This window comes from Oncorhynchus gorbuscha, linkage group LG23, assembly GCF_021184085.1.
Source record: "Oncorhynchus gorbuscha isolate QuinsamMale2020 ecotype Even-year linkage group LG23, OgorEven_v1.0, whole genome shotgun sequence".
NCBI lineage: Eukaryota > Metazoa > Chordata > Actinopteri > Salmoniformes > Salmonidae > Oncorhynchus > Oncorhynchus gorbuscha.
In genome coordinates this window covers 15,225,187-15,244,882 of record NC_060195.1, presented here as the reverse complement: position 1 = coordinate 15,244,882, position 19,696 = coordinate 15,225,187, and the positions used below count along the sequence as shown (strand labels likewise).

General features: G+C 46.5%; 1 protein-coding gene across 1 annotated transcript in view; it reads left to right on the top strand.

Moving 5' to 3' along the window:
* Positions 1-19,186, top strand: part of LOC124011619 (interleukin-12 subunit beta-like) — a 34,811-nt gene extending 15,625 nt beyond the window's left edge. Inside the window, exons 6-7 of the mRNA XM_046325070.1 lie at positions 18,349-18,730; positions 19,181-19,186. Coding sequence (XP_046181026.1) covers positions 18,349-18,730; positions 19,181-19,186 — 388 coding nt within the window. The remainder of the gene's footprint in view (positions 1-18,348; positions 18,731-19,180) is intronic.
* The last annotated feature ends 510 nt before the right edge of the window (positions 19,187-19,696 follow it).

Here is a 19,696-nt window from a genome sequence, read left to right as displayed (position 1 = left end):
TTCGGGAGCCGACAGAGAGTATAGTCTACCTCGAGGAGGAGTGGTCCCCGGAAGGAGATCAATACTACAATCATACGACCGGTGAGGAGGAAGAGAGTTGGCTCGGGACCGACTGAAGACCGTGCGCAGATCATGATATTCCTCCGGCACTCCTGTCAAATCGCCAGGTTCCTCCTGAGAAGTAGGGACAGAAGAAACGGGAGGGATGGCAGACATTAAACACTTCACATGACAAGAAACGTTCCAGGATAGGATAGAATTACTAGACCAATTAATAGAAGGATTATGACATACTAGCCAGGGATGACCCAAAACAACAGGTGTAAACGGTGAACGAAAAATCAAAAAAGAAATAGTCTCACTGTGGTTACCAGATACTGTGAGGGTTAAAGGTAGTGTCTCAAATCTGATACTGGGAAGATGACTACCATCTAAGGCGAACATGGGCGTAGGCTTCTCTAACTCTCTGAAAGGAATGTCATGTTTCCGAACCCATGCTTCGTCCATGAAACAACCCTCAGCCCCAGAGTCTATCAAGGCACTACATGTAGCACCCGAACCGGTCCAGCGTAGATGGACCGACAAAGTAGTACAGGATTTTGATGGAGAGACTTGAGTAGTTGCGCTCACCTGTAGCCCTCCGCTTACAGATGAGCTCTGGCTTTTACTGGACATGAATTAACAAAATGTCCAGCAACTCCGCAATAGAGGCACAGGCGGTTGGTGATCCTCCGTTCCCTCTCCTTAGTCGAGATGCGAATCCCTCCCAGCTGCATGGGCTCAGTCTCAAAGCCAGAAGAGGGAGATGGTTGCGATGCGGAGCAGGGAAACACCGTTGATGCGAGCTCTCTTCCACGAGCCCGGTGACGAAGATCTACCCGTCGTTCTATGCGGATGGCGAGAGCAATCAAAGAGTCCACATCTGAAGGAACCTCCCGGGAGAGAATCTCATCCTTAACCACTGCGTGGAGTCCCTCCAGAAAACGAGCGAGCAGCGCCGGCTCGTTCCACTCACTAGAGGCAGCAAGAGTGCGAAACTCAATAGAATAATCCGTTATGGACCGTTCACCTTGGCATAAGGAAGCCAGGGCCCTAGAAGCCTCCCCACCAAAAACTGAACGGTCAAAAACCCGAATCATCTCCTCTTTAAAGTTCTGGAACTTGTTAGAGCAATCAGCCCTTGCCTCCCAGATAGCTGTGCCCCATTCTCGAGCCCGGCCAGTAAGGAGTGAAATGACGTAAGCAACCCGAGCTCTCTCTCTAGAGTATGTGTTGGGTTGGAGAGAGAACACAATCTCACACTGCGTGAGAAAGGAGCGGCACTCAGTGGGCTGCCCGGAGTAGCAAGGTGGGTTATTAACCCTAGGTTCTGGAGGCTCGGCAGGCCAGGAAGTAACAGGTGGCACGAGACGTAGACTCTGGAACTGTCCAGAGAGGTCGGAAACCTGAGCGGCCAGGTTCTCCACGGCATGGCGAGCAGCAGACAATTCCTGCTCGTGTCTGCCGAGCATGGCTCCTTGGATCTCGACGGCAGTGTAACGAGCGTCTGAAGTCGCTGGGTCCATTCCTTGGTCGGTTCCTTCTGTCATGCAGGTGAAAGAGGACCCAAAAGCGACTTAACAGAAACAGAGTTTATTCAAGTCCAAACAGGGAATAACAGAAATCCTCTAGTCTGTAGAGGGAAATAACAGGAGAAGCGGCCACAGACTGCAGGTCGCTTCGGGTAGGCGCAGGCCGTAGTTGACAGAGACACCTGCTCACACGCAGCATCTGATGAAGGCAAAAAACACGACAGGACAGGGCGATACACAATCACAGCAAAAACACGACAGGACAGGGCGATACACAATCACAGCACGGTGAATTCTAAACAAGGAACCGACAGGACAGGAACGGAACACAAAGGAATAAATAGGGACTCCAATCAGGGGAAAGGATCGGGAACAGGTGTGGGAAGACTAAATGATGATTAGGGGAATAGGAACAGCTGGGAGCAGGAACGGAACGATAGAGAGAAGAGAGAGCGAGAGAGTGAGAGAGGGAGGGGGAGAGAGAGGGATAGAAAGAGGGAAAGAACCTAATAAGACCAGCAGAGGGAAACGAATAGAATGGGGAGCACAGGGACAAGACATGATAATAAATGACAAACATGACAGTTTTAACTACTCCTATAGAAATGACAGTCTGTCAGGTACTCAGCAGGAATGTCTGATTTCTCTATTATTAAAACAAGACCCAGATGGCAAATATAAAGACCCAGTCTATCTAAAATACTGGAGGCCCCTAACACTTCAATGTTGTGATGCAATAATACTAGCGAAATCCATAACACTCAGAATTATAAGGGTTTTACCAGGTATTGTTCATCCTAATCAGACAGGTTTTTTTACATGGACGATACATTGGAGATAATACACGACAACTACTAGAAATAATATAACATCATGAAACACATAAGAAGCCAGGCCTGGTGTTTATAGCGAATTTTGAAAAGGCATTTGAATAAAGTAAGTCTGGATTTTATTTATAAATGCCTAGATTTTTTAAATTTCAGTAATTCTCGTAAGGGTAAAAAATAATGTATAGTAACCCCAGATGTAATATAGTAAATAATGGTTACTTCTCAGAGAGTTTTGAATTGTCAAGAGGAGTTAAACAAGGGTGTCCGCTGTCACCATAACTATTCGTTATGGACATCGAAATGCTAGCTATTAAAATCAGATCCAATAACAACATTAGAGGAATAGAAACCCAAGGCTTAAAAACAAAGGTGTCCGCTATCAACATATCTATTCGTTACGGCCATAGAAATGCAAGCTATTAAAATCAGATCCAATAGCAACATTAGAGGAATAGAAACCCAAGGCTTAAAAACAAAGGTGTCCGCTGTCAACATATCTATTCGTTACGGCCATAGAAATGCTAGCTATTAAAATCAGATCCAATAGCAACATTAGAGGAATAGAAACCCAAGGCTTAAAAACAAAGGTGTCCGCTGTCAACATATCTATTCGTTACGGCCATAGAAATGCTAGCTATTAAAATCAGATCCAATAGCAACATTAGAGGAATAGAAACCCAAGGCTTAAAAACAAAGGTGTCCGCTATCAACATATCTATTCGTTACGGCCATAGAAATGCAAGCTATTAAAATCAGATCCAATAGCAACATTAGAGGAATAGAAACCCAAGGCTTAAAAACAAAGGTGTCCGCTGTCAACATATCTATTCGTTACGGCCATAGAAATGCAAGCTATTAAAATCAGATCCAATAGCAACATTAGAGGAATAGAAACCCAAGGCTTAAAAACAAAGGTGTCCATGTGAGCCGATGACTCAAGTTTTATATGAAGTCCTCAAGCTAGATCCCTGCAATGTCTCATTAAACATCTAGATAACTTTTCTGGACTCTCTGGACTAAGACCTTGGATACTTAAAAAATACAACTTTTACATTACCCTGCAGTTTACCTATAAAATGGGCTGATGGTGAAGTAGACATACTCAGTATTCACATCACAAAATATATAAATACGCTCTCCACAATGAATTTCAATAGAAAACTTGTAAAAATAGACAAGATCCTGCAACCCTTGAGAGGTAAATACCTGTCTATTTAAAGTTTATATATCTCAGTTTACTCACTTACTTATGGCGCTGCCTACTGCTGATGATTCGTTTTTCAAATCATATGAGCAAAAAATATTTAGCTTTATCTGGGACACTGAACCAGACAAAATGAAACATGCCTATCTATATAGTGAATATGAATTGGGAGGTGGGTTGAGATTATTAAATATAAAAGCTTCACGTATTCAAAAGTCTTACTTGAACCTAAATAGTTATCAAGTAGATTACTAAAATAATCTCATCCATTGTTTAAAAATTGCCTTTTTACATTTGTGCAGATTGCCACATCTCATTTTCGATTAATTGTTTATCTTTATTTAACTAGGCAAGTCAGTTAAGAACAAATTCTTATTTTCAATGACGGCCTAGGAACAGTGGGTTAACTGCCTGTTCAGGGGCAGAATGACAGATTTGTACCTTGTCAGCTCGGGGGTTTGAACTTGCAACCTTCCGGTTACTAGTCCAACGCTCCAACGCTCCAACCATTAAGCTACCCTGATACATTAAAAAAATATCTCTCTTTTCAAACAAGCATTGCAGAGCTGGCTACAATTTCAATTTCCTCTCCCTGAAAAGATAGAACAAATATTATGGCTAAACTCAAATGTGCTGGTTGATAAAATACCTGTATTTATGGGGAAGATGTTGGAAAAGGGTATTTTGTTCTTAAATTATATTGTAAATTGGAATGGTAGAGTTATGTCCTTCATGAAGTTATCAGAATTGTACGGGAAGGTCTGCTCAATCCAATTGATTACAGCATTACTCCAAAACTGGAGGAGGCAGGTGGTAGTGGGAGGAGGCAGTGAAATGGTCTGTCTGCCCAATATAAAGGATCAAAATTGGAGGAGGCAGGTGACACCAGTTTCATTTGAGGACCAGGATGTTGACAACTGTGCCATACAGATTGCAAAATAGTTGGGAAGAGATTTTTTATGTACCGATTCCATGGTACAGGGTATGAGTTGATATATAAACCAACGCAAGATTCAAGACTTTGTGCTTTTCAGCTAAAATTATTATATAGAATTCTTTCCACCAACAAAATGTTGAATATTTGGGGCATAAAATCATCAATAGACCATTTATTTTGGTATTGCCCTCGGGTAGCCTGTCTCTGGTCTCAGGTTCAGGAATGGCTGAAAATGAAAAGCATTGATCTAAAATTGACCCTAGAAATATTACTGTTAGGAGATCTGGAGAGACCGGGTCAGTCAATTACTAATATACTAAAACTCTTAATAAAAGTATTTATCTTCAACTCGCAATCTGTGGATCCTATTCGAATAGATAGATTGAAATTGTAAGTTAAACATCACAGCATAGTTGAAAGATATATGCTGCGTAGAAATCTGAAGAGGTTGGCCAGCAGAGATAGATGGGATGGGCTGAGGGAAGCTGAGGGATGGGATGGGCTGAGGGTGACCAGCAGAGATAGATGGGATGGGCTGAGGGTGACCAGCAGAGATAGATGGGATGGGCTGAGGGTGGCCAGCAGAGATAGATGGGATGGGCTGAGGGTGGCCAACAGAGATATACATTACTGCAGTCAATACCATCTACTGTATCTTGCCTACGCCGCTCTGTACCATCACTCATTCATATATCGTTATGTACATATTATTTATCCCCTTACACTTGTGTCTATAAGGTAGTAGTTTTGGAATTGTTAGCTAGATTACTTGTTGGTTATTACTGCATTGTCGGAACTAGAAGCACAAGCATTTCGCTACACTCGCATTAACATCTGCTAACCATGTGTATGTGACAAATACAACTTGATTTGATTTGATTTGATTCTGGGATGGGCTGAGGGTGACCAGGAGAGATAGATGGGATGGGCTGAGGGTGACCGGCAGAGATAGATGGGATGGGCTGAGGGTGGCCTACAGAGATAGATGGGATGGGCTGAGGGTGACCAGCAGAGATAGATGGGATGGGCTGAGGGTGACCAGCAGAGATAGATGGGATGGGCTGAGGGTGGCCAGCAGAGATAGATGGGATGGGCTGAGGGTGGCCAACAGAGATAGATGGGATGGGCTGAGGGTGGCCAACAGAGATAGATGGGATGGGCTGAGGGTGACCAGCAGAGATAGATGGGATGGGCTGAGGGTGGCCAACAGAGATAGATGGGATGGGCTGAGGGTGGCCAACAGAGATAGATGGGATGGGCTGAGGGTGACCAGCAGAGATAGATGGGATGGGCTGAGGGTGGCCAGCAGAAAGATGGGATGGGCTGAGGGTGGCCAGCAGAGATAGATGGGATGGGCTGAGGGTGGCCAACAGAGATAGATGGGATGGGCTGAGGGTGGCCAACAGAGATAGATGGGATGGGCTGAGGGTGGCCAACAGAGATAGATGGGATGGGCTGAGGGTGGCCAACAGAGATAGATGGGATGGGCTGAGGGTGGCCAACAGAGATAGATGGGATGGGCTGAGGGAAACTGAGGGTTGGGATGTGGAAGTGGAGACAAGTGGGAGTGGAGTTGCTGTTCGGGAGATAGAATGATGGTCAAATATAGAAGTAAAACATCATGTAAATGTCATGTTTTGTCATTTATTATCTTGTCTTGTCCCTGTGCTTCCCATTCTATTTGTTTCCCTCTGCTGGTCTTATTAGGTTCTTTCCCTCTTTCTATCCCTCTCTCTCCCCCTCCCTCTCTCACTCTCTCGCTCTCTCTTCTCTCTATCGTTCCGTTCCTGCTCCCAGCTGTTCCTATTCCCCTAATCAATCATTTAGTCTTCCCACACCTGTTCCCGATCCTTTCCCCTGATTAGAGTCCCTATTTCTTCCTTTGTGTTCCGTTCCTGTCCTGTCGGTTCCTTGTTTAGAATTCACCGTGCTGTGATTGTGTATCGCCCTGTCGTGTCGTGTTTTCCTCAGATGCTGCGTGGTGAGCAGGTGTCTGAGTCTGTCTGGTTCAAGTGCCTTCCCGAGGCAACCTGCTGTTCACCTGCTGTTCAAGATCGAGTCTCCAGTTTGTCCTCGTCATTTCGAGTGAAAGTTGTGTTTTTTGTTTGTATTTACTTTACTGGATTAAAGACTCTGTTTTCGCCAAGTCGCTTTTGGGTCCTCTTTCACCTGCATGACAGAAGGAACCGACCAAGGAATGGACCCAGCGACTTCAGACGCTCGTTACACTGCCGTCGAGATCCAAGGAGCCATGCTCGGCAGACACGAGCAGGAATTGTCTGCTGCTCGCCATGCCGTGGAGAACCTGGCCGCTCAGGTTTCCGACCTCTCTGGACAGTTCCAGAGTCTACGTCTCGTGCCACCTGTTACTTCCTGGCCTGCCGAGCCTCCAGAACCTAGGGTTAATAACCCACCTTGCTACTCCGGGCAGCCCACTGAGTGCCGCTCCTTTCTCACGCAGTGTGAGATTGTGTTCTCTCTCCAACCCAACACATACTCTAGAGAGAGAGCTCGGGTTGCTTACGTCATTTCACTCCTTACTGGCCGGGCTCGAGAATGGGGCACAGCTATCTGGGAGGCAAGGGCTGATTGCTCTAACAAGTTCCAGAACTTTAAAGAGGAGATGATTCGGGTTTTTGACCGTTCAGTTTTTGGTAGGGAGGCTTCTAGGGCCCTGGCTTCCTTATGCCAAGGTGAACGGTCCATAACGGATTATTCTATTGAGTTTCGCACTCTTGCTGCCTCTAGTGAGTGGAACGAGCCGGCGCTGCTCGCTCGTTTTCTGGAGGGACTCCACGCAGTGGTTAAGGATGAGATTCTCTCCCGGGAGGTTCCTTCAGATGTGGACTCTTTGATTGCTCTCGCCATCCGCATAGAACGACGGGTAGATCTTCGTCACCGGGCTCGTGGAAGAGAGCTCGCATCAACGGTGTTTCCCTGCTCCGCATCGCAACCATCTCCCTCCTCTGGCTCAGAGTCTGAGCCCATGCAGCTGGGAGGGATTCGCATCTCGACTAAGGAGAGGGAACGGAGGATCACCAACCGCCTGTGCCTCTATTGCGGAGTTGCTGGACATTTTGTTAATTCATGTCCAGTAAAAGCCAGAGCTCATCTGTAAGCGGAGGGCTACAGGTGAGCGCAACTACTCAAGTCTCTCCATCAAGATCCTGTACTACTTTGTCGGTCCATCTACGCTGGACCGGTTCGGGTGCTACATGTAGTGCCTTGATAGACTCTGGGGCTGAGGGTTGTTTCATGGACGAAGCATGGGTTCGGAAACATGACATTCCTTTCAGAGAGTTAGAGAAGCCTACGCCCATGTTCGCCTTAGATGGTAGTCATCTTCCCAGTATCAGATTTGAGACACTACCTTTAACCCTCACAGTATCTGGTAACCACAGTGAGACTATTTCTTTTTTGATTTTTCGTTCACCGTTTACACCTGTTGTTTTGGGTCATCCCTGGCTAGTATGTCATAATCCTTCTATTAATTGGTCTAGTAATTCTATCCTATCCTGGAACGTTTCTTGTCATGTGAAGTGTTTAATGTCTGCCATCCCTCCCGTTTCTTCTGTCCCTACTTCTCAGGAGGAACCTGGCGATTTGACAGGAGTGCCGGAGGAATATCATGATCTGCGCACGGTCTTCAGTCGGTCCCGAGCCAACTCCCTTCCTCCTCACCGGTCGTATGATTGTAGTATTGATCTCCTTCCGGGGACCACTCCTCCTCGGGGTAGACTATACTCTCTGTCGGCTCCCGAACGTAAGGCTCTCGAGGATTATTTGTCTGTGTCTCTTGACGCCGGTACCATAGTGCCTTCTTCCTCTCCGGCCGGGGCGGGGTTCTTTTTGTTAAGAAGAAGGACGGTACTCTGCGCCCCTGCGTGGATTATCGAGGGCTGAATGACATAACGGTTAAGAATCGTTATCCGCTTCCCCTTATGTCATCAGCCTTCGAGATTCTGCAGGGAGCCAGGTGCTTTACTAAGTTGGACCTTCGTAACGCTTACCATCTCGTGCGCATCAGAGAGGGGGACGAGTGGAAAACGGCGTTTAACACTCCGTTAGGGCATTTTGAGTACCGGGTTCTGCCGTTTGGTCTCGCCAATGCGCCAGCTGTTTTTCAGGCATTAGTTAATGATGTTCTGAGAGACATGCTGAACATCTTTGTTTTTGTCTATCTTGACGATATCCTGATTTTTTCTCCGTCACTCGAGATTCATGTTCAGCACGTTCGACGTGTTCTACAGCGCCTTTTAGAGAATTGTCTCTACGTAAAGTCTGAGAAGTGCTCTTTTCATGTCTCCTCCGTTACTTTTCTCGGTTCCGTTATTTCCGCTGAAGGCATTCAGATGGATTCCGCTAAGGTCCAAGCTGTCAGTGATTGGCCCGTTCCAAGGTCACGTGTCGAGTTGCAGCGCTTTTTAGGTTTCGCTAATTTCTATCGGCGTTTCATTCGTAATTTCGGTCAAGTTGCTGCCCCTCTCACAGCTCTTACTTCTGTCAAGACGTGTTTTAAGTGGTCCGGTTCCGCCCAGGGAGCTTTTGATCTTCTAAAAGAACGTTTTACGTCCGCTCCTATCCTCGTTACTCCTGACGTCACTAGACAATTCATTGTCGAGGTTGACGCTTCAGAGGTAGGCGTGGGAGCCATTCTATCCCAGCGCTTCCAGTCTGACGATAAGGTTCATCCTTGCGCTTATTTTTCTCATCGCCTGTCGCCATCTGAGCGCAACTATGATGTGGGTAACCGTGAACTGCTCGCCATCCGCTTAGCCCTAGGCGAATGGCGACAGTGGTTGGAGGGGGCGACCGTTCCTTTTGTCGTTTGGACAGACCATAAGAACCTTGAGTACATCCGTTCTGCCAAACGACTTAATGCCCGTCAAGCTCGTTGGGCGTTGTTTTTCGCTCGTTTCGAGTTTGTGATTTCTTACCGTCCGGGTAGCAAGAACACCAAGCCTGATGCCTTATCCCGTCTGTTTAGTTCTTCTGTGGCTTCTACTGATCCCGAGGGGATTCTTCCTTATGGGCGTGTTGTCGGGTTAACAGTCTGGGGAATTGAAAGACAGGTTAAGCAAGCACTCACGCACACTGCGTCGCCGCGCGCTTGTCCTAGTAACCTCCTTTTCGTTCCTGTTTCCACTCGTCTGGCTGTTCTTCAGTGGGCTCACTCTGCCAAGTTAGCTGGTCATCCCGGTGTTCGAGGCACTCTTGCGTCTATTCGCCAGCGCTTTTGGTGGCCGACTCAGGAGCGTGACACGCGCCGTTTCGTGGCTGCTTGTTCGGACTGCGCGCAGACTAAGTCGGGTAACTCTCCTCCTGCCGGTCGTCTCAGACCGCTCCCCATTCCTTCTCGACCATGGTCTCACATCGCCCTAGACTTCATTACCGGTCTGCCTTTGTCTGCGGGGAAGACTGTGATTCTTACGGTTGTCGATAGGTTCTCTAAGGCGGCACATTTCATTCCCCTCGCTAAACTTCCTTCCGCTAAGGAGACGGCACAAATCATTATCGAGAATGTATTCAGAATTCATGGCCTCCCGTTAGACGCCGTTTCAGACAGAGGCCCGCAATTCACGTCACAGTTTTGGAGGGAGTTCTGTCGTTTGATTGGTGCGTCCGTCAGTCTCTCTTCCGGGTTTCATCCCCAGTCTAACGGTCAAGCAGAGAGGGCCAATCAGACGATTGGTCGCATACTACGCAGCCTTTCTTTCAGAAACCCTGCGTCTTGGGCAGAACAGCTCCCCTGGGCAGAATACGCTCACAATTCGCTTCCTTCGTCTGCTACCGGGTTATCTCCGTTTCAGAGTAGTCTGGGTTACCAGCCTCCTCTGTTCTCATCCCAGCTTGCCGAGTCCAGCGTTCCCTCCGCTCAAGCCTTTGTCCAACGTTGTGAGCGCACCTGGAGGAGGGTGAGGTCTGCACTTTGCCGTTACAGGGCACAGACTGTGAGAGCCGCCAATAAACGCAGGATTAAGAGTCCAAGGTATTGTTGCGGCCAGAGAGTGTGGCTTTCCACTCGCAACCTTCCTCTTACGACAGCTTCTCGTAAGTTGACTCCGCGGTTCATTGGTCCGTTCCGTGTCTCCCAGGTCGTCAATCCTGTCGCTGTGCGACTGCTTCTTCCGCGACATCTTCGTCGCGTCCATCCTGTCTTCCATGTCTCCTGTGTTAAGCCCTTTCTTCGCACCCCCGTTCGTCTTCCCTCCCCCCTCCCGTCCTTGTCGAGAGCGCACCTATTTACAAGGTACATAAGATCATGGACATGCGTTCTCGGGGACGGGGTCACCAATACTTAGTGGATTGGGAGGGTTACGGTCCTGAGGAGAGGAGTTGGGTTCCGTCTCGGGACGTGCTGGACCGTTCACTCATTGATGATTTCCTCCGTTGCCGCCAGGATTCCTCCTCGAGTGCGCCAGGAGGCGCTCGGTGAGTGGGGGGTACTGTCATGTTTTGTCATTTATTATCTTGTCTTGTCCCTGTGCTTCCCATTCTATTCGTTTCCCTCTGCTGGTCTTATTAGGTTCTTTCCCTCTTTCTATCCCTCTCTCTCCCCCTCCCTCTCTCACTCTCTCGCTCTCTCTTCTCTCTATCGTTCCGTTCCTGCTCCCAGCTGTTCCTATTCCCCTAATCAATCATTTAGTCTTCCCACACCTGTTCCCGATCCTTTCCCCTGATTAGAGTCCCTATTTCTTCCTTTGTGTTCCGTTCCTGTCCTGTCGGTTCCTTGTTTAGAATTCACCGTGCTGTGATTGTGTATCGCCCTGTCGTGTCGTGTTTTCCTCAGATGCTGCGTGGTGAGCAGGTGTCTGAGTCTGTCTGGTTCAAGTGCCTTCCCGAGGCAACCTGCTGTTCACCTGCTGTTCAAGATCGAGTCTCCAGTTTGTCCTCGTCATTTCGAGTGAAAGTTGTGTTTTTTTGTTTGTATTTACTTTACTGGATTAAAGACTCTGTTTTCGCCAAGTCGCTTTTGGGTCCTCTTTCACCTGCATGACAGTAAAAATAAAACATAATAAAAAGTATGTTTGAATGACACTGAGGGACAGTGTTTTTACAACTAATGCTGGTTTGTCTGAGGCTGATGCCGTGCAGGTGTTTGTACACATGCATATACACACACTCTCAATCAAACAAACACAAACAAGAACACACAAATACATGTAATAGTGCCAGACATGCACACAAACGTATACAGTTGGCATTGCTGTTATGATTTCAGTTGTCTTTGATGTCCTTTGTTTCAAAAAGTAAATATATATACAGTCAGAAGTTTACATACACTTAGGTCAGGGTCATTAAAACTAGTTTTTCAACAGTTTTGGCAAGTCTGTTAGGACATCTACTTTGTGCATGACACAAGTAATTTTTCCAACAATTGTTTACAGATTATTTCACTTATAATTCACTGTATCACAATTCCAGTGGGACAGAAGTTTACATACATGAAGTTGATTGTGCCTTTAAACAGCTTGGAAAATTCCAGAAAATTATGTCATGCCTTTAGAAGCTTCTGATATGCTAATTTACATAATTTGAGTCAATTGGAGGTGTTCCTGTGTATGTATTTCAAGGCCTCCCTTCAAACTCAGTGCCTCTTTGCTTGACATCTTTGGGACATCAAAAGAAATCAGCCAAGACCTCAGAAAAATAATTGTAGACCTCCACAAGTCTAGATCATCCTTATGAGCAATTTCCAAACACCTGAAGGTACCACATCCATTTGTACAAACAATAGTACACAAGTATAAACACCATTGGACCATGCAGCCGTCATACCGCTCAGGAAGGAGACGCGTTCTGTGTCCTAGAGATTAACGTATTTTGGTTCGAAAAGTGCAAATCAATCCCAGAACAGCAGAGGACCCTGTGAAGATGCTGGAGGAAACAGCTTCAAAAGTAGCTATATCCACAGTAAAACGAGTCCTATAACGACATAACTTGAAAGGCCACTCAGCAAGGATGAAGCCACTGCTCTAAAACTGCCATAAAAAAGCCAGAATACAGTTTGGAACTGCACATGGGGACAAAGATCATACTTTTGGGAGGAATGTCCGCTGGTCTGATGAAACAATACTAGATCGTTTTGCCAACAATGACCATTGTTATGTTTGGAGGAAAAAGGGGGAGGCTTGCAAGCCGAAGAACACCATCCCATCCGTGAATCACGGGGGTGGCAGCAATTTGTGGGGGAGCTTTGCTGCAGGAGGGGCTGGTGCACTTCACAAAATAGTTGGCATCATGAGGGAGAAAAACTATGTGGATATATTGAAGCAACATCTCTCCTCTTCCATCCTATCATCTCTTCCCTCCGCTCAAACCTTCTCCAACCTATCTCCTGATTCTGCCTCCTCAACCCTCCTCTCCTCCCTCTCTGCATCCTTTGACTCTCTATGTCCCCTATCCTCCAGGCCGGCTCGGTCCTCCCCTCCCGCTCCGTGGCTCGATGACTCATTGCGAGCTCACAGAACAGGGCTCCGGGCAGCCGAGCGGAAATGGAGGAAAACTCGCCTCCCTGCGGACCTGGCATCCTTTCACTCCCTCCTCTCTACATTTTCCTCCTCTGTCTCTGCTGCTAAAGCCACTTTCTACCACGCTAAATTCCAAGCATCTGCCTCTAACCCTAGGAAGTTCTTTGCCACCTTCTCCTCCCTCCTGAATCCTCCTCCCCCTCCCCCCCCTCCTCCCTCTCTGCAGACGACTTCGTCAACCATTTTGAAAAGAAGGTCGACGACATCCGATCCTCGTTTGCTAAGTCAAACGACACCGCTGGTTCTGCTCACACTGCCCTACCCTGTGCTCTGACCTCTTTCTCCCCTCTCTCTCCAGATGAAATCTCGCGTCTTGTGACGGCCGGCCGCCCAACAACCTGCCCGCTTGACCCTATCCCCTCCCCTCTTCTCCAGACCATTTCCGGAGACCTCCTCCCTTACCTCACCTCGCTCATCAACTCATCACTGACCGCTGGCTACGTCCCTTCCGTCTTCAAGAGAGCGAGAGTTGCACCCCTTCTGAAAAAACCTACACTCGATCCCTCCGATGTCAACAATTACAGACCAGTATCCCTTCTTTCTTTTCTCTCCAAAACTCTTGAACGTGCCGTCCTTGGCCAGCTCTCCCGCTATCTCTCTCTGAATGACCTTCTTGATCCAAATCAGTCAGGTTTCAAGACTAGTCATTCAACTGAGACTGCTCTCCTCTGTATCACGGAGGCGCTCCGCACTGCTAAAGCTAACTCTCTCTCCTCTGCTCTCATCCTTCTAGATCTATTGGCTGCCTTCGATACTGTGAACCATCAGATCCTCCTCTCCACCCTCTCCGAGTTGGGCATCTCCGGCGCGGCTCACGCTTGGATTGCGTCCTACCTGACAGGTCGCTCCTACCAGGTGGCGTGGCGAGAATCTGTCTCCTCACCACGCGCTCTCACCACTGGTGTCCCCCAGGGCTCTGTTCTAGGCCCTCTCCTATTCTCGCTATACACCAAGTCACTTGGCTCTGTCATAACCTCACATGGTCTCTCCTATCATTGCTATGCAGACGACACACAACTAATCTTCTCCTTTCCCCTTCTGACGACCAGGTGGCGAATCGCATCTCTGCATGTCTGGCAGACATATCAGTGTGGATGACGGATCACCACCTCAACCTGAACCTCGGCAAGACGGAGCTGCTCTTCCTCCCGGGGAAGGACTGCCCGTTCCATGATCTCGCCATCACGGTTGACAACTCCATTGTGTCCTCCTCCCAGAGCGCTAAGAACCTTGGTGTGATCCTGGACAACACCCTGTCGTTCTCAACCAACATCAAGGCGGTGGCCCGTTCCTGTAGGTTCATGCTCTATAACATCCGCAGAGTACGACCCTGCCTCACACAGGAAGCGGCGCAGGTCCTAATCCAGGCACTTGTCATCTCCCGTCTGGATTACTGCAACTCGCTGTTGGCTGGGCTCCCTGCCTGTGCCATTAAACCCCTTCAACTCATCCAGAACGCCGCAGCCCGTCTGGTGTTCAACCTTCCCAAGTTCTCTCACGTCACCCCGCTCCTCCGTTCTCTCCACTGGCTTCCAGTTGAAGCTCGCATCCGCTACAAGACCATGGTGCTTGCCTACGGAGCTGTGAGGGGAACGGCACCTCAGTACCTCCAGGCTCTGATCAGGCCCTACACCCAAACAAGGGCACTGCGTTCATCCACCTCTGGCCTGCTCGCCTCCCTACCACTGAGGAAGTACAGCTCCCGCTCAGCCCAGTCAAAACTGTTCGCTGCTCTGGCTCCCCAATGGTGGAACAAACTCCCTCACGACGCCAGGACAGCGGAGTCAATCACCACCTTCCAGAGACACCTGAAACCCCACCTCTTTAAGGAATACCTAGGATAGGATAAGTATTCCCTCCCCCCTTTAAGATTTAGATGCACTATTGTAAAGTGACTGTTCCACTGGATGTCATAAGGTGAATGCACCAATTTGTAAGTCGCTCTGGATAAGAGCGTCTGCTAAATGACTTAAATGTAAATGTAAATGTAAATCTGCAAATGGATCTTCCAAATGGACAATGACCCCAAGCATACTTTCAAGGTGGTGGCAAAATGGCTTAAGGACAACTAAGTCAAGGTAATTGGAGAGGCCATCACAAAGCCCTGACCTGAATCCCACAGAAGATTTGTGGGCAGAACTGAAGAAGTGTGTGCGAGCAAGGAGGCCTACAAACCTGATTCAGTTACCCCAGCTCTGTCAAAACTGAGTTTAAATGTAGTTGGCTAAGGTGTATGTAAACTTCTGGCTTCAACTGTATTGGACACACCTTCAAAGGTTTTTCTTTATTTTCACTATTTTCTACATTGTAGAATAATAATATTGAAGACATCAAAACGATAAAATAACACAAATGGAATCATGTAGTAACCAAAAAAATGTTAAACAAATCTAAATATATATTTATATTTGAGATTCTTCAAAGTAGCCACCCTTTGCCTTGATGACAGCTTTGCACACTCTTGACATTCTCTCAACCAGCTTCATGAGGTAGTCACCTGGAATGCATTTCAATTAACAGGTGTGCCTTGTTAAAAGTTTATTTGTGGAATTTCTTTCCTTCTAAATACATTGTAGCCAATGAAACTGACTCTCATGAGGACCACCACAGGAAAGGAAGACCCAGAGTTAACGCTACTGTAGAGGATAAATTCATTAGAGTAAACTGCACCTCAGATTGCAGCACAAATAAATAAAATAAATAAATAAATAAATAACAGACACATCTCAACATCAACTGTTCAGAGAAGACTGCGTGAATCAGACCTTCATGGTTGAATTGCTGCAAAGAAACCATTGCTAACGGACTCCAATAATAAGAAGAGACTTGCTTGGCCCATTAACACAGCAATGGACAATAGACCGGTGGAAACCTGTCCTTTCGTTGGATGAGTCCAAATTTGAGATTTGTGTCTGTGTCTTTGTGAGACGCAGAGTAGGTGAACGGATTATTTCTGCATGTGTGGTTCCTACCCTGAAGCATGGAGGAGGAGGTGTGATGGTGTGGGGGTGCTTTGCTGCTGACACTGTCTGTGATTTATTTAGAATTTAAAGCACACTTAACCAGCATGGCTACCACAGCATTCTGCAGCGATACGCCATCCCATATGGTTTGCGCTTAGTGGGAATATAATTTGTTTTTCAACAGGGAATTGACCCAACACACGTCCAGGCTGTTTAAGGGCTATTTGACCAAGAAGGAGAGTGATTTAGTGCTGCATCAGATGACCTGGCCTCCACAATCACCCGGCCTCAATCCAATTGAGATGGTTTGGGATGAGTTGGATTGCAGAGTGAAGGAAAAGCAGCCAACAAGTGCTCAGCATATGTGGGAACTATTTCAAGACTGTTTGAAAAGCATTCCAGGTGAAGCTGGTTGAGAGAATGCAAAGAGTGTGCAAAGCTGTCATGAAGGGAAAGAGTAGCTACTTTGAAGAATCTCAAATATAACATTTCTTTTGATTTGTTTAACACGTTTTGTGGTTACTACATGATTCCATATGTTATTTCATAGTTTTAACGTCTTCACTATTACTCTACAATGTCGAAAATAGTAAAAAAGAATGTCTAAACTTTTGACTGGTACTGTTCATATATTATATAATTCATGGATTATTTTTTTAATGCTTATAAAAGTGTGGTAAATGTGAACCTGTTCCTGTTTAAAAAAGATATTGTTCAAAACGAGCTGTTCAGTTACTCACTACTCTGCCAGGAGCAGCACTCCGCCACCGAAGGCACATAGGCTGAGTGAACATAGCTAGCAAAATAGCTAGCAAAACAATCAAAGCAATTTGCTATGAGGGGGAACTGCCAAAATGAAATCATAGCATGAATTACAACAGATTATAGATTAAATATAGATTAAATTACAACAGCACGAAGTAACTGGACCATCCTGGGTGCGCTCAAATGTACGTTCAGTCAGAACTTCTGGGTCTGCCCTACTCTCCCTCCCAATGAGTCTCTCGCACCAGGCGGCTTGCTTCCGCACATGAGACTAGATTTGCTCTATACAGATGGCGCTAAAGCAAAATGCTAATTGTATATAAATTGTAAATAAACAATCATACCAGTGTGAGCCTGGGACCTGATAAACCTGACATATCCATCCAACAAGAGTCGATGGACAGATGGATACACTAGATAGATTATTTTCACGGCAGACCTGCTAGGACAACAAAGCATGACTGTGGCTCATTGTTTCCCTCCATGTTGTTCATCAGGTTCTACTGTAGCTAGATTACAGAGTGACATGTTGTGTGCACTACAATAGCATAAACCCGGGTGTATCACAAAGCATGATCAAATTCATTAGCCAGCCACGGTCATTTTTTTAAACATTGAGAAATAGTTTGGTCAATTGAACCAGTGATCTACTTTTTGATAGGCAGCTGGCTAGCTATAGCTAGCTAGTAGCTCACTAGCTACTGTAGTTAGCTCCCATACCAATTTCAAGTATTTCTAAACTATACTGAACAAAAATATAAATCATAAACCGCCTCCGGTGTTGTTTTAGAAAATACATCCATCCGGCCTCACAACCGCAGACCAAGTGTATCCAAACCAGTCCAGGATCCAGGATCCAAATCTGGCTTCTTCACCTACAGGAACATCTGAAACCAGCCACCTGGACAGCTAATGAAACTGAGAAGCGTTTCTGTCTGTAATAAAGCCTTTTGTCAGGAAAAACTCATTCTGATTGGCTGGGGCTGTTCCCATATGCCCTCGCAGGCCCACCCATAGCTGCACACCTACCTAGTTATGTGAAATCCATAGATTAGAGTCTAATGAATTTATTTAAATTCACTGATTTCCTTATTTGAACTGTATCTCTTTGAAATGTTTGCATGTGGGGTTTATATTTTTGTTCAGTATAATATCTGACTAACTTGGAAACAGGAAGTTATTTCAGAATTAAAGTTAACTCAAATCAAATCTGATTTGTCATATGAGTCAAATACAACAGGTGAAATGCTTACTTACAAGCCCTAAACCAACAACACAGTTGATGAAATAGAGTTAAGAAAATATTTACTAAATATATATTTTTAAAAGTAACACAATAAAATAAAAAGTAACACAGCTACCCCGAGTAAGTTCATGTGTTTTCACTTATTGCATCTGCATGCTTGTTACGTTCCCCCTGGTGCACTCGTTTATTCATGAGCTGGCTGCTCGTTCTAAATGGTATAATCTAATCTGTTCTAAACAGTGGCAGCATGTGCAGCAGTGGTCATTTGGTTTTTTGGGTTGCTTGAAACGGATAAATGTAGGCAGCAGGACGGGCAGCAGCATGACAGGCAGCAGGACGGGCAGCAGCATGACAGGCAGCAGGACGGGCAGCAGCATGACAGGCAGCAGGACGGGCAGCAGCATGACAGGCAGCAGGACGGGCAGCAGCATGACAGGCAGCAGGACGGGCAGCAGCATGACAGGCAGCAGGACAGGCAGCAGCATGACAGGCAGCAGGACGGGCAGCAGCATGACAGGCAGCAGGACGGGCAGCAGCATGACAGGCAGCAGGACGGGCAGCAGCATGACAGGCAGCAGGACGGGCAGCAGCATGACAGGCAGCAGGACGGGCAGCAGCATGACAGGCAGCAGGACGGGCAGCAGCATGACAGGCAGCAGCAACACTCATGTCTCCCTCAACTGGTAGAACTAAATGTTGACGCTCCACCTGAAAATATGTTATTTATTCTGGATGATAAATACAGAGGTGGAATTTGTGCTATTTAAAAACCAATCTAAACATTTGACCGAAACCTATTTGACTGAGACCTTTCTATGCATTGAATATACATTTGTGGTGCGTCACATCTCAAATACAGCAATTGGAAAACCACATTTCTTTCATAAACACAGGAATGTAAATGCGCATGCAACCTTGAAAAACCATATCAGTAATACTGTGACATTCCCCATGCAGCCTTGAAAAACCATATCAGTAATACTGTGACATTCTCCATGCAGCCTTGAAACCCCATATCAGTAACACTGTGACATTCTCCATGCAGCCTTGAAAAACCATATCAGTAATACTGTGACATTCTCCATGCAGCCTTGAAACCCCATATCAGTAACACTGTGACATTCTCCATGCAGCCTTGAAACCCCATATCAGTAACACTGTGACATTCTCCATGCAGCCTTGAAAAACCATATCAGTAACACTGTGACATTCTCCATGCAGCCTTGAAACCCCATATCAGTAACACTGTGACATTCTCCATGCAGCCTTGAAACCCCATATCAGTAACACTGTGACATTCTCCATGCAGCCTTGAAACCCCATATCAGTAACACTGTGACATTCTCCATGTAGCCTTGAAACCCCATATCAGTAACACTGTGACATTCTCCATGCAGCCTTGAAACCCCATATCAGTAACACTGTGACATTCCCCATGCAGCCTTGAAACCCCATATCAGTAACACTGTGACATTCCCCATGCAGCCTTGAAACCCCATATCAGTAATACTGTGACATTCTCCATGCAGCCTTGAAACCCCATATCAGTAATACTGTGACATTCCCCATGCAGCCTTGAAACCCCATATCAGTAATACTGTGACATTCTCCATGCAGCCTGGCGGGGGGGTCGTGCATCTCTCTTTCTG